This window comes from Pelodiscus sinensis, chromosome 5 (genome assembly GCF_052426305.1).
Source record: "Pelodiscus sinensis isolate ZL-2025 chromosome 5, ASM5242630v1, whole genome shotgun sequence".
NCBI classification, from domain to species: domain Eukaryota; kingdom Metazoa; phylum Chordata; order Testudines; family Trionychidae; genus Pelodiscus; species Pelodiscus sinensis.
In genome coordinates, this window is record NC_143056.1 from 66,330,235 (window position 1) to 66,356,316 (window position 26,082).

The window sequence follows — 26,082 nt, forward strand, 5'->3', positions numbered from 1 at the left end:
TGTGGAAGCAGAGTTTTTATGTCCAATCAAGTTAATAAAAAAACTTGTGGGGAAAGAGTTTTTCAGCTTTTTGTACTCTACAAATAAAATTTTGTAGATATTCCAAAGAGTGAGAGAAGAGTAGTCCATATTTCTTAGAAATACAGCAGTGTAAGTGTCAAGTATCAGAGGGGTAGCCGTGTTAGTCTGAATCTGCAAAAGCGACGAGGAGTCCTGTGGCACCTTATAGACTAACTGAAGTGTAGGAGCATAAGCTTTCGTGGGCAAAGACCCACTTCGTCAGATGCATGTAGTGGAAATTTCCAGAGGCAGGAATAAATATGCAGGCCAGGATCAGGCTGGAGATGACCAGGTGGATCCAATTGGATCCACCTGGTCATCTCCAGCCTGATCCTGGCCTGCATATTTATTCCTGCCTCTGGAAATTTCCACTACATGCATCTGACGAAGTGGGTCTTTGCCCACGAAAGCTTATGCTCCTACACTTCAGTTAGTCTATAAGGTGCCACAGGACTCCTCGTCGCTTTAGCAGTGTAAGTGGTATTTTAACAAAAGAGCACAAGTTCATTGGCTGCTGCACTAAAGTAATCTTTGTTGCCAGTCTTTAAACCCTTTCTGATTCTATTCTAAACTCATTTAGAGAGGGTGATTGGAACTGACCACAGTATTCCAGGTCTGTGCATACAAAATATTTCCACTACATTAAATGAGCCCTCCCCAATCAGTGAAAATTCTTGCTGGGATACTGGAATAGTGTTTTTTGTTTTAAGTGTTTCCTAATCTCTCCCTAGAATTATCTCTTTCTAAAATCTTCCTTCTTGCAGGAGATTCAAGCAGGAATTGAGTGCTCCTGGCAGATCTCCAATAGAGCTTGAGAGTGTACAGAAAGTTCCATGCGCATGTTATATAAATATACAATAGAGAACAGACAGTAATCTTTCTTCTTTTCCTTCACAGGATTCTACAGCATGCCTTCGTCACTCTAGATACATGCTATTAATCTGCTTATGAGCTTCCCCTGACCTAAGCTTCTTTTTCCAAGGCTGATCTGACCATGGCGGTCCTTAAAATAAAATTAACAAAAACTAAGAGAGACAAATTGGCTCAGATCCTCTGGATCCTCAACTGGGTTTCTGTAGTGACTGGTGTCATTCTCTTCAGCCTAGGCCTCTTTCTGAAAATAGAGATCAAGAAACGCAATGAGGTGATGGCAAAAGGGGAGATTAACTCTGTCCCCAATATGCTCATCTCAGTAGGGGTCATAGCTTGCATCATCAACTTTCTTGGTGGGAAAATCTGCTATGACTGTTCAGACACCAACAAATTCTCACGATGGAGGCTAGTCATGCTCCCTTACATTGTGTGCACTTTCTGCTTCACTTTCTGCATCCTGGTGGGTGCTATCATGTGCTACACCATGAGGAACGAGCTGGAGGAATCTCTATATCTGGGATTGAGAGATGCTATTAAATTCTATAAGGATACAGACATCCCTGGACGGTGCTTCTTAAAGAAAACCATAGACCTATTACAAATTGGATTCCAGTGCTGTGGAAACAACGGCTTCAGAGACTGGTTTGAAATTCAGTGGATATCCGTTCGTTATCTTAATATGGCCTCCAAAGAGGTTTTGGAGTAAGTATTAATTGGTCATGATGTAAAGTTTTGGAGGGAATAAATCCCTTCACCCTCTCCCCCCCGTCAGGAAGAGTTTGCATTGAGTAAAAGGTAGAGGCACATTAGAGAGACAATATATGAGGATAAGAACTGAAGGCTGGGGGAAGAAGAACAAAGCTGGCTGTTGCTCCTGCACTTGAAAAGCAAACTCTAGTTGTGTTTGGATTCTCTTCTGAAAATGACATTTTGGGGGTGAGTTCAGGAAGATTTTCTTCCAAAAACCACATTGATCAATTCTGGTGATGTGTCCAGCTCAATGAAAGAAAGTACTACTGTGATTAGATCAACACAGAGCCATCACACAACATGTGCAGCGCTTGAGTAATGCATCTGATGGTATCAGCCATGTAGACAATGACAGTAACAGCACTTTGTTTAGGCCATATGGTCACCTTACGACCAAAGATGAAGATAGGTGTAATCTGGTAGCACTTAAGGGCACCATCTTGCTCACATTTAAGTCACAGAGAGTTTTTTATATAAATAAATAAATAAATAAATAAATAAAAGGAACAGAAGCAAGCTCTAAGTCCACTTGACTCTGTCTTTGAATAAGGTATGTAGAGTCAAATCTGGAATGACATTCTACCTACAAAATGTGTTAACTACACAGATTATATAAATTGCTTTTAAAAAAATGCATGTTATGTATATTACGCAATGCACTGAAATGTTCACACCTTTTGTAAGGTGACAAGTCAGCTACGCTGAAAACCAATCACAGCATTTTGCTAGTGAGTTTTTGATTGTTTGGTCAACCTAAACTGCATTTTAAAAAAATTGAAAGCTCTTCCTTCACATACACAACTTTACAAATCTATGTTTTGGGCTAAGTGTGTTTCCATTCTGGAGAGTTAATGAAATCACAATCAACATCTGCACCACATGAAAGGACGAGTCCAAATCTCAAGAGAAAAGTGATGTGTGTTGGTGCTAGTTTCCTATGAAAAACAAAGAATGAAGTAATTCACTTAAAATACTACAATCATATTTATTTAGATACCATAAAAATAACAATCAGAATGTTAAAAAAGCAGTGGATAAAGTAGTATGTAATAATTCTTAAAAAACGTTTTTAAAAATGTTCACTGAGGAGAGTTGGGCAGCTGTGTAACCCCTAAAGGCTGACCATATTAATCATAATTGCAACAGGAAATGAAGCTTGATAACATGTATAAAGACAGAAAAATCAGAACTGCAGCTAAACACAAGAAATTTTATCTTTTCCCTTCCCCATCTAATTTCCCTGAAGTTTAGAAAATCTGCATTTCTGATCTTCCTGTCTTTTTACAAGTCATAAAGCTGATACTTTGCCTGCTTCCTGTTTTATTATGTATATTTAACTATTTTATGACACTTCAAAGAAATAAATTAGTAAGTTGTTTGTCACTGGATCAAGCAAGTGAATATTATTTGCAGTTTTTCTTTACCATGTAAGCAGCAGGAAAAACGAAGTGTGTTGAGAGATCTCAATGATTGATGGGGAAAGAACTCTGATGAAAAAAAATTAGAAGAGTTAGGTAAGGCTGTGCAAATTTTATTGAAACCTACCTGCTTTCAGCTTTCATATCAAGCTCTGATGTGGGCCAAGTTTGTCAAAAAGTTTTGAAAACCTCTCAAGAAAACCTCAGCCCAAGGTCTTAACGAGTCTGGATTGATTGACAGGTTGATGTAAAAACCATTCAAAAACTCACAATTTTGTTAATTTCAATATGAAGCTAGAAAAAACAACACACTTCAGTTGGATTGGAGTGAGCTTTTAGCTATGGCTGAACTCAAGATTCAGTGAGCACTAACTCAGGTGATGTGAAACCAAAGATTCAGTTTGCATAAAGCTTGGAAATTGAAATTACAGTTATTACTACTAAATATTTACATAGTGCTGCAAGTTTACTAATATCTTTAGAGAGCATAGATAAAATACTGTTCCTGCTCAGAGTAGTTTATCATGTAAATAAGATAAGGCTTACAGTAACTCCTTAGGAGAAGGATAGTAGAAGTATTGACAAAAGAGGTGTTTTAAAACACAGTTTTATTTTGAAAAGTGATATAACTGTTGTACTCAGCAGATTCACTCTACATGGGAACCCCAAACAATATCAGTTAACCTTTTGAGATAAAGGTAAAATGTATTGCTTTGTCACTCATGTCAGTCCTGCAGAAACAATGTTGTTCTGTGACATCTCAACAAGAAAATATTTGCATCTACTGCACCATGAATGCACGGTGTAGACAAAACAATGTTCCTGCCCTGTAGAGTTTCCAGTCTAAATTAAACCACACTAGGACAAGAAATGGTAAACACTATAAGCTATAGAATGAGAACAAAGGCTCTAGCATCAAGATCATGTGACTGATTGGTTAATTACAAGCACATCATTAGAGTGTAAAAGTAAATAGGGTTATCTATCCATTTTTGTTCTCCATAAAAATGCCAGCTGCAAGAATCCATGGAATTTGATTACACTGAATTAAGATAGTAAATTCTAATGAATGTCTCTCCCAATTGCCCATTCTTCTTACCCATAACATTTCCGGCATTGATACAGCAGTAGCAAATTCCAACATTACCTGTCAGAGTTTACTATTTGCAATCACTGAGGGAAATACTATAGCCATGGGGAGACACCCATCCATTTTTGAACCTTTTGTTACAGATATTAGAAAAAGAGTACCCTTCCCAACACAGCTACTTGGAGTGAGCAACAAAGAAATAAACAAAACAAAACAAACAAAAACAATGGCTGTGAATAAAAATGCGTAGGGCCCCAGAAAATGAGTGAGTTTTAACCATCACCATGTAGCTAATGTAGTCATGTAATTGAGATGCAGGGGCCATTATTCTATGGTTTTAGAGAAAGTGGGGGCCATTGGAGTGAGAATCATGATAAAAGGGAATTACAGGCCAATGTAGGAATTATCTTCACTATTTGATCTCTTCACCGTCTCCTTCCCTTCCACTTCATTTTCTTTCCCAGTCTCACTTCCGTGTCTCTCTGGTTCACCTTTCTGTTCTTCTGCCAATTTGTTGCTCTATGACATTTACACTAATTATATGCCATACACTTTCAGGCACTTGACTAGTTAGGTTCCTTTATCTCAGTTTCATTCTGCTGCCATTAGCAGGAGTAGAATAGCCCAGAGAATCAGAGTAGCAAAATTAAAGTAGAGACTATACAAGATGGAGGAGTTCATCCTTACCTCAGTCCTGTAGTCAATCTGGCAGGTCATCTCCCTGAAATTTAGTGGTACCTCAGTGACAGATTAAATTTTGATAGGATGTTAAAAAAGCAACTTCAGTATTTCTAATAAGGCCACTAGCAATAAAGAGAGGGGACGTTCATGTATAGTACATACTCATGGAATACATGTCATACAGCCATGTCAGATGGCCACAATGTTCAACAGTCAGTAAGCAATTTTTCATGGTTACTGTGGCCCACATTTGTTCATGTATTAGCTGATTTTGTAGATATTCTTACATTACAAAAAACAGCAGAGAAGCAGAGATGCTAGAAAAACACAGCATTATAATGCTGTGTCCAGAATTAGAATTTCACCAAGAAAACCAAATGATAGTTTTTGCTTTATTTAATATTCTCAGTGCTATCCCTGTTTTCCATATCACTGAATGCATCCCCCTGAAAATACAGGACACAGCTTTTCATATTCAACATAGAACTGATGCTACACTTCAGGAACCACTTTACCTGAAGGGTAATTTCTCCTTTCCAGAGTAAACAGAATCATAATTGAGGAATCCTTTCTAATTTTCCCTACTCCACCTTTAAAAGGTCTGCAGCTATCCAGAGTTAGGACATAGCTTCTTACCAACAGTGGCAGAAATTGCCATTTTCTCTATTGCTGTGGCTACTAGCTCTATAATGCCTTTACTTTCCATCTTGTTTCAGCCGTCTGAAAAGTAATGTTGATGGGAAGTTCTTGGTGGATGGAGTGCCCTTCAGCTGCTGTAATCCAAATTCACCACGTCCTTGTATCCAATACCAGCTTACAAATAGCACCGCTCACTATAACTATGATTTTCTGACAGAGGAGCTCAATCTCTGGATGAAGGGGTGCAGGCAGGCCCTGCTGGATTACTACACTGATATTATGTGGTCCATTGGTCTCACAGTGCTTATCATCTGGTTGTTTGAGGTAAGGCTTGAGAAGATGGATTGAGAGAGATCCTATAGCAGAACTGGAAGGTGACCATTTCCAGGCTGCATGACCTCTAGTAGAGCGCAATGTGAGAGAGGCCTATCTGTAATCATCCAGTGACTTGGTCAGCTAATGTCTCCAATACAACTTTTTAATCACTTTCTTGAGTAGAGGCAGCTTTCTCTGAGTCTACAAGGGGAGAAGCAAATCTCACTGAAAAGTAGAACTACAAGAAACTATATGTATAGCACTGTAAATTTAAGACATGTTCCTTTCCACAAAGAGTTTGCAATCTAAGGGTACGTCTAGACTACATGCCTCTGTCGCCAGAGGCATGTAGATTAGGCTACCCGACAGAGTAAAATGAAGCGGCGATTTAAATAATCGCCGCTTCATTTAAATTTACATGGCTGCCGCTTTGAGCCGACAAACAGCTGATCAGCTGTTTGTCGGCTCAGCGCGATAGTCTGGACGCTCCCCTGCCGACATCAAAGGGAGCTGTCGACAACCCAGGTATGCCTCATCCCAGGAGGCATACCTGGGTTGTCGACAGCTCCCTTTGATGTCGGCAGGGGAGCGTCCAGACTATCGCGCTGAGCCGACAAACAGCTGATCAGCTGCTTGTCGGCTCAAAGCGGCAGCCATGTAAATTTAAATGAAGCGGCGATTATTTAAATCGCCGCTTCATTTTACTCTGTCGGGTAGCCTAATCTACATGCCTCTGGCGACAGAGGCATGTAGTCTAGACGTACCCTAAGACAAACAGGACAAAACACTGGATTGGATGAGGGAAGTGTTAGGATTATAGATGGGAAAGGAGAAAACAATGGCTTCAAAAAGTCAATTTTAAGAACTAAGAGAAAAAGATGGGGACTAAGACAAGCTGTTAATTTGATCTATGAATAAAGGGTTGGATTAATATCAGTTCTCAGTGCACCCTGCTGGGCATTACCCTACATCTGGAAAATACCATCATTGAACATATGTTCACCTGCAGCCTTCAACTCTGCAAGCATGTAGACAAAGCATTTGCATCTACAAAAATACATTAATGCTATTGGTGGGCTGCAGAGAAAGCTGATTGGAAGTTTTGACCCACATTCAGAGGAGCCCAGTGGCAGAGATTAAAAAGCAGTTTCCATATCTTTAATATTAGTTTGATTTTTTGATTGTTACTTTAATGTACAGGCACTAAACATTTAGTTTTACACATAACATAGTAACTATTTTCAGATAAGACAGTTCCTTGCATTTTCATTTAAATGCAATCACATAATAAGCATTTATGTTCTGGGTAAGGAACTGCCTCTTTGTGAATTTCACTATGCATTTTAAAGGTAGTGGAAATCATCAGCACTGATCTTCCTGCCAAACCAGCATTCACAATTAGCCAGGCTATTAGCCAGGATGGGTAGGAATGGGCTCCCTAGCCTCTGTTTGTCTGGAAATGAGTGACAGGGGAGAGATCACATGAGGATTACCTGTTGTGTTCCCTCCCTCTAGGGCATCTGACAATGACCACTGTTGGCAGACAGGATACTGGACTAGATGGACTGTTGGTCTGAACCAGTATGGCCATTCTTATGGATTTGCTATTTATAGACATCATATCTATGCCAACGGGCTGTTAGACACTTTTGAAAAATTCAGACTCAGAAATCCTCTAGGAAAAATAGCCTCCAGGTTGTCATTGTTCTATGGGAGTGAAAAACATTTCCCCCCTAAGATTAGCGTTCAGCCTATACTGTAGGCTATCGTCTCTCAAATCCTACATTGAAATATAGGTACAGGACTAAATCCTGAAAACTAATTGAGTAAAATGGAGGCTCCATTGAAGTGCATGGCATAATTCCCATTAACTGTAAGGGATCACCGGTCTCAAATCCAGGCTTCTGGGTCTCCCGGTAGGGCCCAGGTTACAACTGCTTTCCAGCTGTTCATGAGTAATTAGGAAAGATCCAGTGAAGAAAACATTAATTGATAGAGGGCCTTGCCCCCAAAGTTCTTGGCTGGGGGAACATATAGCCCCTTAATTGGCCAATGTACTCTATATAAACCAGGAAGTAACAACAGGAAGTTGACCAAGCAACTAGAACAAAGGCTCTCATCCTGAAATCCACTTATCGTCTAATCATAGGATTGCCGCCCTTCTAATTGCTTGTAACCAGACACCTTAGGCCCCGCTCCTGCCATGGAGGGCCCACAATGGTAAATAAGTTGAGAACCATTGAACCCTAATGGCTGCTACTATGGACCCCTCTGCTTAGCTGATTCCTAAATTCCTTCTTACTCTCATTCCTTACTTCCCTATCTGCTCCTAGTTCCTTTTTTCCTATCCCCAACTCTTGTCCATTCCCAATTCCTGCTGTCCTGACCTCCTCTAGGTTCCTCCTCCTCTGCCTTCTGCTAGGTATGACTCAGCTCCAATCACTAGGTCTAATTGCTCATTATCCACTCAATGCATTTACTTCATTGGGGTCAAGATTTCACCCCTCATACCTAATGGTTCCAGTAAGTAATGGTAGCTCTGCTGTCTGAAGTACTCAAAAGTAGTTGTATTTCTATCCTTTGCTATAATGAGAATTCTAACTGAAGAAGCGAGTTCTCATAAAACTGTCTATGGTACCATTCTCTCTAAAACTTTCAGGAGACTTGTTAGATCTGTTGCTGATCTTGACAGTTATACTCAATGCTAATAATCATACCAATGTCTAAAGGACACAGCCAGTTGTCACCAGTGGAATTCAAGTTGTAATATGCATACTATAGTTAACTATTGTAGTTAATGATTATCCTTTTCTTACAGATTTCTGTACTTATTGGGGTCCGTTACCTGCAAACAGCAATGAAGAATGTTCTCCTGTTGGGTGATCCAGAGTGTGAGTCAGATGGCTGGTTACTGGAGAACAGCTTTGTAGAAACAGCCAAATACAATTTTAGCATCATTAAGAACCTTGGTAAAGCCAATCAGATTTCTACTGTCTCAGAGATGAATGATCCCAATATGGATGTTCAAACAGCAAACTATGGTCCAGACAATGTTCCTTCAAAATCCATCCCCACAGCCAGCTAGACAGGACAGATTCTTTATTAAAAACCTAAAATTGGTTTGGTACCTTAACTGAAATCCTGAAGTTACAAGATTTTTCATCAAACTGAGAACACTAACTGGGTAATTTGACAAATCACAGTATTGTGGCAAGTCAAAAAGCTGAGACTCTTTGGGTTGGATATAATTTTTGTAGGCTAGAGTTCCTGTCTCCCTGACTTCTTTACTCACTCCTGTGAAAGTCCTGCTTTTTAATACTGCATAAAATGATATGACATGGATTAAAGGGCTTCCCCCCCCCCCACACTTTCTCACTGCATTCCCACCCCACATATTCTTCGTATGGTCTGAAAAACCTGAAAATCAGAGTGGAAATTGTATAGCCAAGAGGAGTCAAAAAGGATAACCTACAAAGGAGCTACTTATTTCAGTCCTACATTTGAATTTTCAATTTTTTAAAGAAGTGAAACTATTGTCAAGTGAAGGTGCTACTACTGTAATATCTAAGTGAACCTACTAAATTTTCACACCATGGACAAATTCCATGTATTTCTGAACTTCAAAAGGAATTTAATTAGCTAACTGCAAACTACAATCAAGTTGAAATGGTGGCATGAGGAAAACGCAAGTTAATTTTGTACAATATGTATATACGTGGGTTTTTAAAATCTGTTTTCAGATAGGACTGCTCTCTCACACTTTAGAGGATTTCAACTGTCCTTAATCTTTCAAAGTCAATGGAAGATGCTAAAAGAAATCCCATTCAATGAAATTTTATACAGGAAATAAATTGGAGGCTTAATACTAGGACATTAAATGGTAAAATTAGAGTTTTACCAACAATAAAACATACTAACTGAAAGCAAATAGCACTTACCAAACAGATATCATTGAATCATAGGGCTGGAAGAGACCTCAGGAGGTCATTGAGTCCCACCACCTACCCAATGCAGGACCAACTCCAACTAAATCATTCCAGGGCTTGGTCAAGCCGTGACTGGAGATTCTATGACCTCTCTGCGTAACCCATTCCAGTGCTTCACCATCCTCCTAGTAAAATAGTTTTTTTCTAATATCCAACCTAACGTCCCCTACTGTAACTTGAGATCATTGCTCCTCATTCTGCCATCTGTCACTACTGAGAACAGCCTCTCTACATCCTCTTTGAAATCTTCCTTCAAGTAGATGAAGGCTATCATTAAATCCCCCCTCACACTTCTCTTCTGCAGACTCAATAAGTCCAAATCCCTCAGTCTCTCCTCATAGGTCATGTGCTCCAGTCCCCTAATCATTTTCATTGCCCTCCTTTGGACCCTCTCCAATGTATTCACATCCTTTCTGTAATGGGGGACTTTTAGAGAAGTATACAGTTAAGAAATACTTTAGACAAAATATAATTTTAATAACATATTTTAGAAAAATATATAATTCCTTCTTCCTCCCCCCCAAAATCCCTTCCTGTGTTCAAATAACTGCTACAGATTCTGGAGGTGAAATACGAGCGATTATTTGGGGCCAGTGAAGACAGAATGGCAATCCCTTTCCCGTTGAGTCACTTTTCCAAGTGACCAGCTTGTCCTCTGAATGTTGGTGTGAGATGTAATCTATGTTTCTGCTCGTAGTACATTTACAAGATGCCCCGTGGTTGTCATTCATCTTCAATAGCATGGCAATATATTGTACACGTGATGTATTAAGCTGATTAATATATAGCTAAAGATATTGAATAAGCCAAACAAGACATTTTTACTTCTTTCTTTTTGTTAACTTGTTTGCTGGGACGTGTTTTTCAGCACCTTAGACATTTTATGTAACTAACCAAATACAATAATGAAACCATTTTCTGTATTTCCCTGCTGTCAAACAGAGCCATGCATCCAATTGCTATATTGTACAATAATTATAGTTAAACTATTCCCTTGGTTGTTCAAGCTTATTCACGGTCTCCTATAACATTAGGCTAATCAAGGATGTACTGCAAATAAGGTGTATATTGTGTTAATAGGTCTGTGCCAGCAAGATATTTAGGTACATGTCTATAGACTTCAAATCTGGCTACTCAAATGCTTAAAATGATAGGTATAGGTTTACCGATTGGTTGCATTGCTGGCCTTAGAACCATCTTCCTTCATCAGTGAGAAACTATACACAACCATGATTAATGCTTGACTCTAGAGATCTGAATCCCTAGAATTAATCTTCATAGCAATTTATATCAGTGCATCCTATCTGAAAACATGATATTCATACTACAATGTTGATAATTTATGCAAAAAACTATTTTATTTTCAGTCATCCCTTACTTAATTAAAAATATTGAAATGAGCATTTGCAGTTAAAAACAAAATATTTGGAGCAAAGATGACAATCAAATTCTCTGCCAGTTTTTTTATTTACTGTAACAATTACTTACTTGGAATCTACATTTGAGAAATTCTAGAAATCAGCTAAATTGGACAGAAAATATAATTCAGTTTTGGTAGGTTACTACATAATATTTCCCAGAACTGGCAAACATTACATTTGGTTGTCTGTGTGCCAATTCTCAATACAAGTGCTGAATTTTCCTTTTGTTATTGTATTGCATTGCTTAATGAAATATGTAGCGGAATTAAATCATATAATTTGCATGTAGACAGCCAGTTATAGCTCAATGATCTTAACTGAACAAAAGCTTTATTTCAATACAAACTCTGGGATATTTGTTTAAATTAATTTGATTAAAAGTTTTTAAACAGTTTATACTCAAACTAGCTTTTGATTCCCAGAATTTTTCAATGTAAAACCCAACAAGCTAAAAGTACCATGGAAAATATTATTTTTCTTCAGGTGGGTATGGAATCAGCTCAAATACTTTATAAAAGGCATAACTGTATATTGACCATTAAAATGTGTTGTGAAATGTGCCATTTGAGTCAATGAAAAATAGCACTTGTTCCTCATTAAAACAGTTTTAGCAATGGAGATTAGTGTAGCCTTTCTAGGCAGTGGCTTACTCAACTGCTGCTAAGTAGGACAAATAGTGCATATCCTCTTGGGGATAGAGAAATGAAATAAGATTCAGTTTCGTAAAAAAAACCCAAAAAAAACCCTTGAAAATATACTTTAAATCCGGGGGAAATAATCTAATACACAAGTCTGGGATAGTTACTTTTCTGGTTGTATACTTCACTGAGCACAATGGGGAGCTAGGCCTTTGGATGCTATTATAATATAAATATTTACCACTAATTTTGAATGGGAAGGATGAACATAGAGAGCAGAAGTGCTAAAAGAAATGTAGGAGTGATAATGTAGTGGATAGCAAATTAGAAAGGTGGAAAAATGCAATTTGAGTTGAATATGTAGGTGCAACATTTAGAGTCATGGTATTGGAACAGGAAGGGGCAAGCGGGACATGGCTCCATCACTTTTTACTTGCCATAAGGACAAGCGACAAGGAGAAGGGGGCAGAAAGGAGCAAGTGGGGGACAGAGTCTTTAGGTGTATGTCTAGACTACATCCCTCTTTCGACAGAGGGATGTAAATTAGGCACTTAGAAATAGCAAATGAAGCTGGGATTTGAATTTCCCATGCTTCATTTGCATAATCGCGTCATGGTGCTCTGTCGAAAAAGCGCTATTTTGAAAGTAAAGCCACAGTCTAGACGCGGTTCTTTCAAAAATGGAAGCCTTTTTCAAAAGATCTTGTAAACCACAGTTTTTGAGGTTTACAATGTCTTTCGAAAAAGCCTTCCATTTTCGAAAGAACTGCATCTAGACTGTGGTTTTACTTTCGAAACAGCGCTTTTTCTAAAGAGCTTTGTGATGTGATTGTGCAAATGAAGTGTGGGAAATTCAAATCCCGGCTTCATATGCAATTTCAAAGTGCCTAATTTACATCCCTCTGTCGAAAGAGGGATATAGTCTAGTCACACCCTAGGGAAGGGGCAGTGTGCAGGGGAAGGCCCAGAGGAAGGGGCATTGCATGGAAATGGGCTTTGTGGGATGTTGCAGGGGATGTAACCATGGTTCTGACACTAGTGACCACACCACTGTTAGGGAGCTTCCACCACTCCTGCCCAGACTAAATAAGAAGTTAATCCCCTCCTCTTAAAAGTCTGGTACAAAACACCACACACAGAAGACTGGAATAGTTCTAAGGAAAGGTACAAGTATATTAAACAAAGCTCAGAGAAGAGCCAAAATTTTTTACAAAGTCTTTATGAGGAAAGATTAAAGTTAAGTAAGTAGTGATGGTGCAAGAATCTGCAAATATTCAAAAAATGCAATGCTTTTAAACACCAACAAGGTTGAGGACTTATTTAGCATAATAGATATGGGTATAAAACAAGAAATAATAGCATTAATTTTAGAAAAGGAAAAATTAAGGTATGCTGTATGAAAAGCTTCCTAACAGTAAGATATATTTCAATGCAGAATAGTTCCCCAAAGAGAAAGGAGGAAGCACAAGACCTTGTGCTATTTAAAAATAATCAGTCAAATATGGCTTCCATCACTATATCATCACATACGTTACCCAACTTCTCTTCTTGACATTAATATTATCAGACAATATTATCAGACTTGAAAAAGAACCAGAGGATAAGGTGCAGGGAACAATTCTGTACTGGTCTGAAGGTGATTTAATAGTTTTTTTTCTGTTCACAACTTTGATTTCTTTGATGCTCTAACAACTCTTTCACCTCGCAAAACCTCTTTAAAGAAAGCAGCTTTTAGGTTAGGTTCACTTGAAGAAAGGCTGAGCCTTCCTTTCCTTGTAGTGAACACAAAGGGCAACAATTACAGATGCAAGGCCCTAAGGTGAGGCTCCTAAATAAATTCAGCCACATTTTCAGAAGCACTGAACACCCTCAGCTCCCTCTAGTGCCTCCTTTAGGGATCCAGTTTTGAAATATCTTGTTCTAAGGATCTGAAATGTGTTCTAGAATTTGGGAACACAAAGTTAGAAAGGTTTCAAATGAGGCCCTGAAAATGTATGCTGACAGACCCAAACCAGCAGCCTGCTGCACTCTGGTGGAAGGCAGGTATACAGGGCACTGGATAAGTGGTTTTCTCTTCTCAGAGTAAACTCCGAGGCTTTGTCTTCCCGCAAAAGCCATAGTGTAGAGGCAATGCAAATGAAGTGCAGATTAGCATATTCTCATGCTTCATTTGCATAATCTCTTCCATTCCATCTCTTTCGGTCCATTTTTGTGCAAGGGGTTTTTGCGCAAAAACAAGCAGTGCGGACAGGTTCGCTTTGTGCAAAAACCTCGGGGGAGGCATAAAGATCTTGTGCAAAAAGGGGTTTTTGCACAAAATGGATCTGTCCACACTTCAGTTTATGTGCAAAAACCCATTGCGCAAAAATGGAATGGAAGAGATTATGCAAATGAAGCATGAGAAAATGCTAATCCGCACTTCATTTTCATTGTCTCTTCCTGCACAAGCTGTTGGGTAGACACAGCCCTAAAGTCTGCTGCCATGAAATGAAGATGGGCAAACACTTGGGGCTAGTTAATTAGCTTGCTCCCTCAGCCAAGTCATTAAACACCTACAACCAATTAAAGGCAGTTAAGCGGCTTTAAAAGGTTTCTCCCAGGTAAGGGGCAGGGAGAAAAAGAGTGATGGACTAGAAGGATGGAACAAGAAGAGGCTGTGTGTGAGCTGAGGACTAGCAAGCAAGTACCAGAGGGACACTCTTAGGCTATGTCTAGACTGCAGGCTTCTTTCGAAAGAGGCTCTTTCAAAAGATCGCGTCTAGACTGCAGGCGGATCTTTCGAAAGAGAAATCCGCTTTTTCGAAAGAGAGCACCCAGCGAGTCTGGATGCTCTCTTTCGAAGACGGCCTCTTTACATTGAAGAACGCCTTCTTTCGAAAGAGGAACTTTCGAAAGAAGGCGTTCTTCCTCGTAAATTGAGGTTTACCGCCATCGAAAGAAAAGCCGCGTTCTTTCGAAATAATTTCGAAAGAACGCGGCTTGAGTCTGGACGCAGGGGAAGTTTTTTCGGGAAAAGGCTACTTTTCCCGAAAAAACCCGAGTCTGGACACGGCCTTAGAGGGGTTGTTTGGGGAAGTGGCCAAGGAAACAACTGCCAGTTCAGAAGTAAAAGCAAACCTGACTGTAGCTGCTACCTTAGGGTCCCTGGGCCAGAACCCAGAGTAATGGATGGGCCCGGGTTTCCCCCAAACCTCCTCCCTGCCAACGCAGAGACTGCCCCAAGAGGGGAGACCAGAACTATCAAGGAGTTCCACCCCAAAAACCATGAAGTAGCCCATGATGAGTATGGCTCAATAAGCTGTGGCCCCTGCCTCTTGTAGAGAGAAAGAGGTTGTGTGAAGGGCTTCAGCGAGTCTCTGAGGCTAATATCTACCAGTAGCGCAAGACCCACGGGACACAGCCAGAGCTTTGCCACAGTATTTATTTAACTTGTTCCACATCCTTATATCCAAGTTATGAGTCCTAGTTCCACTTGCCAGACTGAACCTTGAAATTTCTATTGTGACTCTGCATTCTACTTTTATTATTAAATTGTCAGCTACCTCAAAACCAAATGGTGAGGCATAAATATGTTTCCTGAATTCATGGTTTTTGGCTTTATAGCATGGCATGATTTGGTGTCCTCACTGGCCTGAATGCTGCTTCTTTTTAAAGTGTGTTTGCACCCAGGGCAAAGTAGCATGCAGAGAGCTGAAAATCCCTAGAAATTTGCAGCACTTCAAATGCAATTTTCCCCACCAAGAAGATCCTTGCAATTGATTTTAATAAATTCTGTCAAACCTGCCAAATATTGCCAGCCATCTCTGGATGCATGCTTGGCTGTAGAACTCCTGGTGCTTTAGCTGAATTTTGCCCTTTAATTAGATTTATGTTCACATGCCTATAAACATATGTATAGGAAAAGACATATGTGCTGCTAGGCATGACTGAACACATCCAGATATGGAGGAAAAAGTTATATTACAGTGGTCCTAGCTCTTACCATTTAAGAGGAGTTCTTGAACAAATAGACAAACTCTCTCAAATATATAGTAGTTTGGATAGAGGAGACTGATTTTGCACAGTATTTAAATAATATTTAAATAATGTCTTTGACCTTACCCATCCACGCCATCCCCTCCTGCTGCAGACTAGATATGTTATTCTGTGATTGTATTAACCCCGAAGGCTAATTTTTTGCGCTGCCATAGAAATCAGGGCCCTAACTAAAGCACAGAGACATGCTGAGAGTGAGAATGTGTACGTCTGACATTTTGCAGAATTGAAATAACTGTTATGATTCATGTCAAAATATTGAGTATAAGGTGCAAGACATTATGTGAAAGTCACTATTTAGTAAAAAAAACCAAATTACCCCCCCCCCCAAACAGATTATTTTCTGCTTGTATGTAATTAAATATCAATTAGAATTTTCATATATTAAGTGATTTTTGGGGTCACAGGGAAGACAGCAAGGACCACAGTGTAATCAAAATGTAGATGCCCCTTTCTCTTAACTAAAGTATGCCTAGATGTTAGTAAGGCATTTGATATGCTCTCACATGATCTTCTTATCAATAAACTAGGCAAACACAACTTAGATGGGGCTACTATAAGGTGGGTGCATAACTGGCTGGATAACCATTCTCAGAAAGTAGTTATCAACTGTTCACAATCCTGCTGGAAGGACATAATAAGTGGGGTTCCACAGGGGGTCTATTTTGGGACCGGTTCTGTTCAATATATTGATCAACCATTTAGATGTTGGCATAGAGAGCACGCTTATTAAGTTTGCAGATTATACAAATCTGGGAGGAGTTGTAATTGCTTTGGAAGATAGGGTCATAATTCAAAATGATCTGGACAAATTGGAGAAATGGCCTGAGGTAAATAGGATGAAGTTTCATAAGGACAAATGCAAAGTACTCCAATTAGGAAGGAACAATCAGTTTCACACATACAGAATGGGAAGTGACTGTCTAGGAAGGAGTACTGCAGAAAGGAATCAACTGTGTGACACTGTTGCAAAAAAAAGCAAACATGATTCTGGGATGCATGATTCTGGGATGCATTGTGGTGAGCAAGACATGAAAGGTCATTCTTTCGCTCTACTCTGCGCTAATTAGGCCTTAGTTGGAGTCGTGTGTCCAGTTCTGGGCACATTTCAAGAAAGATATGAAGAAATTGGAGAAGGTCCAGAGAAAAGCAACAAGAATGATTAAAACCTAGAGAACATGACCTATGAAAGAAGACTGAAAGAACTGAGCTTGTTTAGTTTGGAAAGGAGAAGACAGAGGGGACATGATAGTGGTTTTCAGGTATCTAAAAGGGATACAAGAAGGAAGGAGAAATTTTTTGCTTGGCCTCTGAGGATAGTACAAGAAACAATGGGCTTCAACTGCAGCAAGGGAAGTTTAGGTTGGACATGAGGAAAAGCTTCCTGTCAGAGTTAAACACAGGAATAAGTTGCCTAGGAAGGTTGTGGAATCTCCATCTCTGGAGATATTGAAGAGCAGGTTAGACAGACATCTATCAGGGATGGTCTAGACAGTACTGGGTCCTGCCATGAAGGCAGTGGACTGGACCTGATGGCCTCTCAAGGTCCCTTCCGGTTCTAGTGTTCTATGATTAATCCCCAGTACAGAATGAGGATACTGAGGAAGGGCTTGTTTGTTTTTAATGCTTTTAAAAAGTCACGGTAAAGAGCCATGATAGTATTGGCTACCCACTGTGTCTATGTGTACACTTGGGGCTGGGGGTGTGTGATGACCAACTTGAGCAGACATACTTTGGCTAGCCCTCATGTACATGGTATGTTACAAATAGCGTGTCTGCAAGTAGCACAACGTGGCAAGTGGCAGTACAGCTCCCCATCCTGGGCGATGTTTTTAGGGTGGCTAGTCCATGCTACTGCTAGCCATTGCCCATGCTGTCTATTTTGGCTATGCTTTTATTTTTAATCACACCCAAAGCTCCAGGTGTAGATGTAGCCTAAATTGATAGGCACAGTTTGTACCGTTCTCTCCTTCAATGCAACAGAAAATTGGCAGACCCTTGCTGAAATACAGAACTGGCTGATCCCTTGTTAAACTTAGTACTTATTGTCAGGAACCAAAAAATTGCAGGGACTTATTTTAACAATCTCCTCTTCATTTTATCAATAGGAGTAGTGACTCTAAAGTCCACTATAAATAATCTTCTTAACCCAAAGGACCAACCCTCTCCCTGTTTAGCCTTTTGCTGCTGACAACATGGTACATTGTGCTGGCAGTCGTTCTTGTTAAAGTAAGCAATTAAACTAGTCTCAGTTCCTGAGATTTGGGTTTGTGCTTATCTGGGTTGAAACCAATAATTTCGTTTTTAAAAGTAAGGCTCTGCTGTTCATCTATCCTTTTTATAACAGTATCACATTACCATATAGGACTAGACCACCTGTAACTATGGATATCAGGATTTAGGTACATAATTAGAGCTGTGTGTGTAAGCTCACAAAAACCTCTAGCTATTATTAATCCATCATTTTCACAAACACTAGTATTAACAAACATTTTAAAAAAGATTTTTTTTGAGAGATCATTTTTGACTGTTTAATTCATGACTCCACCAGCAAAACCAATTAGGTTTTTTTCAATTGTCAAAATTCTGTTATGGAGTTGACATTTTAAGAAAATAACTGAACAAACATGGGGGGAAGGGGCATTTTTAAATAAATATTTTCTGGGAAAAGAATTCAAATGATAATTACTTTGGGAAAACAATTTTAAAATTGACTAACAAATTTCAATTAGTAAAGAGAATACAAAATGTTTGTGCCATAAATATACAAAATCCATATCTAAGTTATTGTAAATGATTGATTCAAGTTCTTCCACACAAATGAAAAACCCCTCAACATTATGATTTGAGATTTCATTAAAATTTTTATGAAGTCCAATTCTAGTCTGAAATTCTGACTATAAAATAGATTTGAGGTTTAAAGCCAGAAGGGACTACTAGGACCATCTGGTTTGGTCCCCAACATAAGGCAGACCAAAAAATTTCACCCAATAATTCCGATAATGATTTTTTCTTTACTACTATATAAATAAACACTATCAAGTACAAGTTGAACTCTGTGGTCCAGAACTCTCTGGTCCGACAACATCCATGGTCTGGCAGGAAAGAAACTAAAAACATTAAGGAAAGGAGCAAAATACGCCTCCAGTATCTGCTGCTGCAAAGGCAGAGAATCTGATGGCAAGTGGGAACAGAGGACAGGTAGCGAGAAAGTGGAGCTCTAAAGCACTCAATTAGCAACACAGACCCCCTCTCTAATTCTCATTAATTTACGAAGATATACAAAGCATTAGCAAGCCAAGCCTATAAACCATGGCATCTGCTCAGGTACAAAAATAAATAAGATTTGCAGGTGACTTCTTATCCTATTTGTCATCTATGCTTAATCCAGTCAGAATTAATAAGGACAATTCATTTCTGCATTAATCACTTGAAATTTTTTGGGTTAGTAACTCACTTCTGCCTCAAGATGACCCCAGTCTGTGGAGCTCTTAATGGAAGGTTTGAAAAAAGCAGTTGTTTAATATTCAGCTTCTTCTGTGAAGGAAGTACAGCAGATCCCTGAAAAGCTGCAAGATATTTTTGTGGCAATTCTTTGTTCCTCGTACCCTCTATTAAAGCTTTAAACTGATTTGTTTTTTAGGATTTAGCAACATTTCTCAAATATTTTAAAAAACTGTTTATAGTAATATATTGTCTTAAGACAAATGAAATATGCAGTTAAAAAGCTTGCAGCAACTTGTTATTAATATACATTTGCTTTATACCTAGAACACATCTAGGGTAATATTTTAGATTTCACATATGAAGGCATTTTTCATCCAGCGAAAGACAACAAAGGTATTACGGGTACTTGAGCATAGATAGAATCTCCAGCTATAAGAGAGCCTTGGATCATTTAAATGAATGATTCTTTGTTCCAATTTACACACATGAACTTTTATTCTTGTGCAGACACCTCACCCCCCCCCCCCCCCCATCCAAATACAGGACCAGGGCTTCCACATGCCACTGAATTGGGAAATACATATGCCTAGATCATTTTGATAGCTAATTAAGACATTTTAATTTCATCCTCACCACCCAAGAGACATGACTTGCAGAAAGAACAATAATGGGATAATAACTTGCAAGACTTTTGCAGCTAAAGTCAGGTGCTTCTACTTCAGACTGAGAATGTCCGCTAAACTCAATTGGTTCAAGCAGGAATTCCACAATGCATTGGTGTGAACTGTGCATGAAAACTAGACCCACTGTCACCTTAACCCAGGACTCATACAATATCAATACAGTGTATTTTATGCATTTTAGAGGCAAGAGACATCCTGTGCTATAGCATGGACACAACTCTTCAGTGATGCTATTGTTCACGTTGCATTAAATGCTCTATTAGCACTAACTTCACCAGAATAGGTCATGTAATATCATCCAACCAAGTGCAAAGTCTGAAGTCTCCTCCTCACTGATCACCAAACTGGTGTAAAACATATACTGAAAATTGGGATCCTGGATCCCTGATACCCCAATCTATTGAAATATGTAAAACCAATTAAACAAAATACAAATCTCAGCCCTGATTTAAACTTCTTAACACTTTCTCATCTTGCCTCTTGTGGTGCTCATCACTACAAGTACCAAGTCATTTCCAATTTAACCTCCCCCTCCTCGAGTTTGTATTTCCTCATTGTTCTACCAGCTCAGGCACCTTTAAAGGGACACAGCTAACTACAGAAAGGATTGTAGCAGCCTGTCTCGAAGAGTAATTTATATTTTCTGTATTCAAAAATTACATTTTGAATAATGGCTAAATACAAGTAAAAATAGATCAAACTGACCACACATCACATTTAGGAGAATGAATGGAAGAATAAGACCAATATTTTCAGTTAGGAGAGTTGTAGAATTCATTTAGGCTTTTCATTCTATACTTGAAAGAAGAGACTGTTAACTCTACACCATAAAATCCAGAAATCTTGAAGTTCAGAATATAGAGATTTCAACCACTAAAACAAAGCATGTGCTGGCTAAGCCGGCATATCTGGAAATTTGCAAGTTGTCCCCCAAGATATGTGAAATATGAAGATTTTGTTTTATTCTGTAAGAAATACAGCCATACTTTTTCTAAACCAGTGACTTTACACGTCTAATATTCTTTAGACCATTGTTGCAGGAAGATGCTTACAAACCTCCTAGCTTGATTCTAAACACTATGTAATTTTTTGATCAGCCAAGAAAAAAATTTACATGGGCCACAATTATCTTCTTACATTTCTGAAAGGTGACATATGTGAACACTGAAAGGAGTAAGAATGGGGTGATGCCTAGCTGCTGGTAGCATAAACAGTTAAAGACAGTGACAGTTTGAGAGCTTTGCTTTAATTTGCAAATTGCTGCAGAAGACTGCATCTATTCAAGTATGGGAGAAACAGAATGCCAATTCTCCTATTACTCTGGTTCTTTGCAGAGCTCTGGGATAGTATTGTGTCTCTTATATTTCTACTTTTCATGTGAACATGAATATTACCCAACAAAACAAAATACAAATGGCCTTGAGGGTATTCAGCTACAGTATATGATAGACAGTATAGTAAATTTTCTTTGAATTTAGATTGTCAAGGTTCTCAATGTCACTAAGATAAATATATATTTAAAGCAAATTGTAAATTATAAATTTACAAAGTTTTCTCTGTATTGAGAATCGCAGTAAAAGACTTGGAAGCTTAGAAGCTAAAAAACAGGAAGAGTTTCAGAATGAAGTATTTCTCTAACATGAATTTAAAATTACGTTAGCACTGTTAACTAGTACTAATCAGCTATAACAGTAACTGATACTGTTTACCTCTTCTTCCATGCTGATGGCATCACTGTAGCTTCTCTTCTAAAGAGAAATGTAAAATACTAAATTGCTTCCTAATAAAAGCCCAACAACATATGAGAAGTTGCTTTATTTCCTCTTTTAAATATACATAAGATATTTTATTTCAAAAGCACAAGGACATTATACAAGTTTCAAATTTACATTTTTGCAGTTAAGGATACCAATATATGCATTATTCAAATAACTTCTTCAGTTTATCTTGGATGGAATTCAAATCAGTGGCAAAAACATCTTGCAATCACTAAATACAGATAATACAGTAAACCAAACTGCATAGTACTTTATGAAATGTGAAATAACTGTAGTCATTAGTGGATGATCTGGGAGCCCATTTGCAAGAATAATAAGTGCAAAGGTATAGAAAACAATGCAACATTTCTTCCTTCACCTTCATTTTACTACTGCTCCACCTAATAGAAAGACATTTGGGAATGTTAAGCAAGAGTTTGCCTGATTAAAACAAGTTCCTGTCTCTATGTAGCAGAGTTTGAATTGCTCATTACCAGCACTACAAAATAAATTGATCTTGCTGTATGTTTGTTAGCTGAACTTCATGGGTGTAAACTTCTTCCATCATTGAAAGTTCAAGATTACTGAAAGTATCTGATACATGACAATGGAAAACACAGGGAAACAGTGAGTGAACACAGCTATGAAGTCACTGCTGAACTCCCTGAAGCATGTTTGCTAATTTCAATAGAGTACTTTGGCTGGTAAGTAGTATTATTGGTAACCTTTGAACTGGCCACTGCACACAAATTTCCATGGAACTGGTTTTCCTTACCCAAGGTTTCAATCACAGATTTAGACAAGACTAACGAAACAATTGGTTCTATGCAAGGAATTTACCTTCAGTTTAAAAAACTGAAAACATCAAAATGAAGTGAGAAGTTTTCATTGCAGTAAGAGGAAGGTAGGAAAAGATACTGAAGACAAATATTTACACTGACTGGGGGAAAATAAGCTGAAAAATTAGCAAAGGTTTTAAGGATTATTTGACTGCTAGAAAATAATTATTTGATATTTTGACCCATTTTAATTTCACTTTTAAATGTGTATTGACTGCTGTTCATTAAAGATTTTAAGAAACTAGGAGGAGAATTATTAAACCGAAGCATGAAATCATGATTTAAGATTCTCCCTTCCACCTGGCATGTCCTCTCACTGCATCAAGAAGTGAATGCAAATGTGTATATATATGCACATGCTCTTGAACAGCAGGTCACAAAATTATTTATAGCCCTCCCTCTCTAAGCCTTAACAGAGCACTTAAAAAAAAAATCACCCTTCCTGCAACACACGTACACACACAGCAAGAGAGGGAAAGTAGAACTGATCTAAAATCCATTCCCTGAATAGTTCAGGCTTTCGGACAGAAGTGGTGTTGCCTGGAAAAATAATAGTTATAGGGTATTTATGTATTTAGAACATTTACTTGTCACATCAGAAGATCCCTTCATGTAAATTATTATGGCTAAAAACCAGGAAACAGAACAGCGAGCTAATGAAATATGGTTCAATCACAATATGCCATTTGATATTGAAAAAGAAAGTCAACTATTTTTTTCTTTCAGTTACAACCAGCATCTGGTTAGTATATCCAGAAACATATAGTTTATGGGCCACTCCAAACAGATAACACAAGAATGAAGAGTGGGAAGTCGCTCCAATATGGAGATACAACATATTAACTTATGCCTGTGTTTAGTGATTCTAAGTAGATTATCTTGCCATGCAATCTTCTATAGGGCCTTGATTTCTTCTATAGGGCCTCGCTTTTTTATTCAACTTTAAATGGCTTTTTAAACTGCAGTCTATGGTTTTGTTTTTTGTAGCTGACAGATGGCTAACTAGAGTGCAGAACTAGTGCAGTCTAGAGTTGGTTTCTGCATGGACTGCAGAATACCATTACAAACATAGTAAAGCTGACCACAGCAGTGTGATGCTGGACTTCTTGGGGCAGTCTACAGAATTAGTAGACTAAAACTGTATTATATAAGGTGCAATAAGTACTGGCAATGTAACAAGCATACACTCTCTAATTTCACATGCACCAAGCAAGATGGAAATTCTCCCACATAATTCACTCTTTCTGCCCTTCTTTTAAAGATTGGATTAGTGAAAACATTATTCCTCTGAAAGCACTCTCCAGGGTCTGGCACAGTGCAGGTTTCTGCTGTACCACTTAATGCTTGCTGAGCCTGTTGCTATTAATTACTTGAGGCATCACTTTTTCTTTTGAAAATATGTCACAGACCTTGGCCATTGTAAGTTCTAAGACAGGGCTAGGAACTGAGACACACTGTAAGGAGGAAGAGGGATTGTTCACAGCTCCAGCTACATTGTTGTAATTTTAAGACATACAAATAATTTCAGACATCACAACAACCCTGATATGCCAATTGCACCACATGACTGGAAATATTAACAGTTTTTTTTACTTGGATCTTTCCTAGCAACACACATCCAGGTATATTCTCAGTGCCAGTAAATGACAGTTTGGGACTTTTGGTGTGTGTGTCCGTATGGAAGGTAGGTGGATGTGGGAAGCTACCATCATCTAAACATCAGTATAGCCTCTGGAATAAGATATTTCTGTCCCTGTATATTCTACAACAGTCACCACATAGGATTTTTTAAAATAAACCCTATGAATGAGAATGATTTTGTTTGGATGCATCAGTCATGTATATGAGCTAGAGAATCCCCCTTAGAGAAGGTTTTGCAATACCCCCCTCCCTTTCCTTTGTTAGATCATCCATAGTCATTCGAATTTAATTAAAAGCTAGGACTCAGAGCAACTGCCAGTTGAATCCAAAAAAGATCTGATTGGTTTCCTGGCTCCTGGCAATCTCTTCTACGATGCAGTGTTGCTGCCACAGAAGATGGAGTTTCCGATAACGTTCATGACATAAATGCAATGGGTTGCCTCTTCTTCATGGGAGAAATAAGAAGAACATTCATTAGGCACATTACAATATAACATATCCGTATCTTTTGACCTTTTCTTCTCTCTTTCCTGGATGTCTCTACTCCATCAGTACAAATATGTCTAGGCATAGTGTCTAAAAACAGTCCCGCATTAACTATGCATACTAATAGCCAAGAAAAATATGGGATATGAGGGTGAAAAATCGTTATTAATCACAATCAGTCTAACAGAAATGGGGCTGTTCAGAACTATGTAGGAACTGCATGCAGTATAAGGGGGACAACAAAAAAGAGAACAAAAATAAGACTCCTAGCAAGTTAAATATGTACTTACTTGAGGCCTGGATCTGTTTCTCCATATTCATCAAGATAGGGAGCAGGATATAAGCAGCCTCTGGTTTTACCTTCTATCAGGACTACTTTGCACTCCCTGATCCTTAAGGAAAAAAAAAGTTTAAAATGTTAACAAACATACCAGTTTGCAGGTACTATTTATAAGAAAACTTAAATTTTAACTGGTCTACACAAAAAGTTGCACTGGTTTAACTAACAAGGATTGTTTTACACAGATTTAGTTAAACTGGTATAATCTCCTAAGTGGACACTCCTACAATGGTTTAAACCTGGCTTATATCTCGGCTTATTTTACATCTGTAAATTAGATGCAAGCTAAACAGATAAAATCTAGACTTAAACCAACAAAAAGGAGCATCTACTCAGGGGATTGCAAGAGTTTAAATAATTTTTTAAAATCTATTTAAGCTACACTGGTGCAATTTCTGTGTTCAGACAAGCCCTTAAAGCTGGGGCGGGCAAATACTGACCTATAGGCCAGATCCGGTCCACTAGGTTAACCTCTGGAGGGCCCTCACCATTATATTTATCTGCGTATTCACAGGTACAGGCAACCATAGTTCCCACTGGGTGCAGATTGCCATTCCTGGCCAATGGGAGCTGCTTTCTGCCACTCCCACTGGTTGGGCACGGTTATCCACGGCCAACTGGAGCTGTGATCGCTGATACATGGGGAAGTGCAGATAAAAATAGCAGTGGCAGCCTGCCAGGGGCTAACCCTGGTGAACTGCTGCCATTTAATGTCCACTCCTGCCTAAAAGACTTTCACAAATGCAACAAATATATAATTGATTGTATGGTGTTAGATACCCATGACAGAAGGAACCTTATCAATAATAATAAAATTGTTACTACTGTTTTGTAATTGCTCTTCAGCATGTGCTGCACATGTCCATTCCACTTTTGGTTGTGCAACAAGCACACTGACACCCTTCACAAACTTATCCCATGGTGGTACCTGTTGGGGCAGCTCCTCCCTGCTGTAGTGCACTATTGCATGCACCAATAAAAAGT

General features: G+C 38.6%; 2 protein-coding genes across 3 annotated transcripts in view; one reads left to right on the plus strand and one right to left on the minus strand.

The window, feature by feature from the left end:
• The first annotated feature begins 840 nt into the window (after positions 1 to 840).
• Positions 841 to 8,912, plus strand: LOC102452444 (photoreceptor outer segment membrane glycoprotein 2). Its single transcript, XM_025190898.3, has 3 exons — positions 841 to 1,635; positions 5,589 to 5,835; positions 8,645 to 8,912. Exons 1-3 carry the CDS (start codon positions 1,055 to 1,057, stop codon positions 8,909 to 8,911), a joined length of 1,095 nt encoding a protein of 364 aa, XP_025046683.1. The 5' UTR covers positions 841 to 1,054; the 3' UTR covers position 8,912.
• A 15,623-nt stretch (positions 8,913 to 24,535) lies between these two features.
• Positions 24,536 to 26,082, minus strand: part of UBR1 (ubiquitin protein ligase E3 component n-recognin 1) — a 125,890-nt gene continuing 124,343 nt past the window's right edge. For both annotated transcript variants that reach the window (XM_075927249.2, XM_006135407.5), the window contains 2 exons: positions 25,049 to 25,150; positions 24,536 to 24,717 (listed from right to left, as the gene is read on the minus strand). In XM_075927249.2, coding sequence (XP_075783364.2) covers positions 24,576 to 24,717; positions 25,049 to 25,150 — 244 coding nt within the window. In that variant the 3' untranslated portion in view covers positions 24,536 to 24,575. The remainder of the gene's footprint in view (positions 24,718 to 25,048; positions 25,151 to 26,082) is intronic.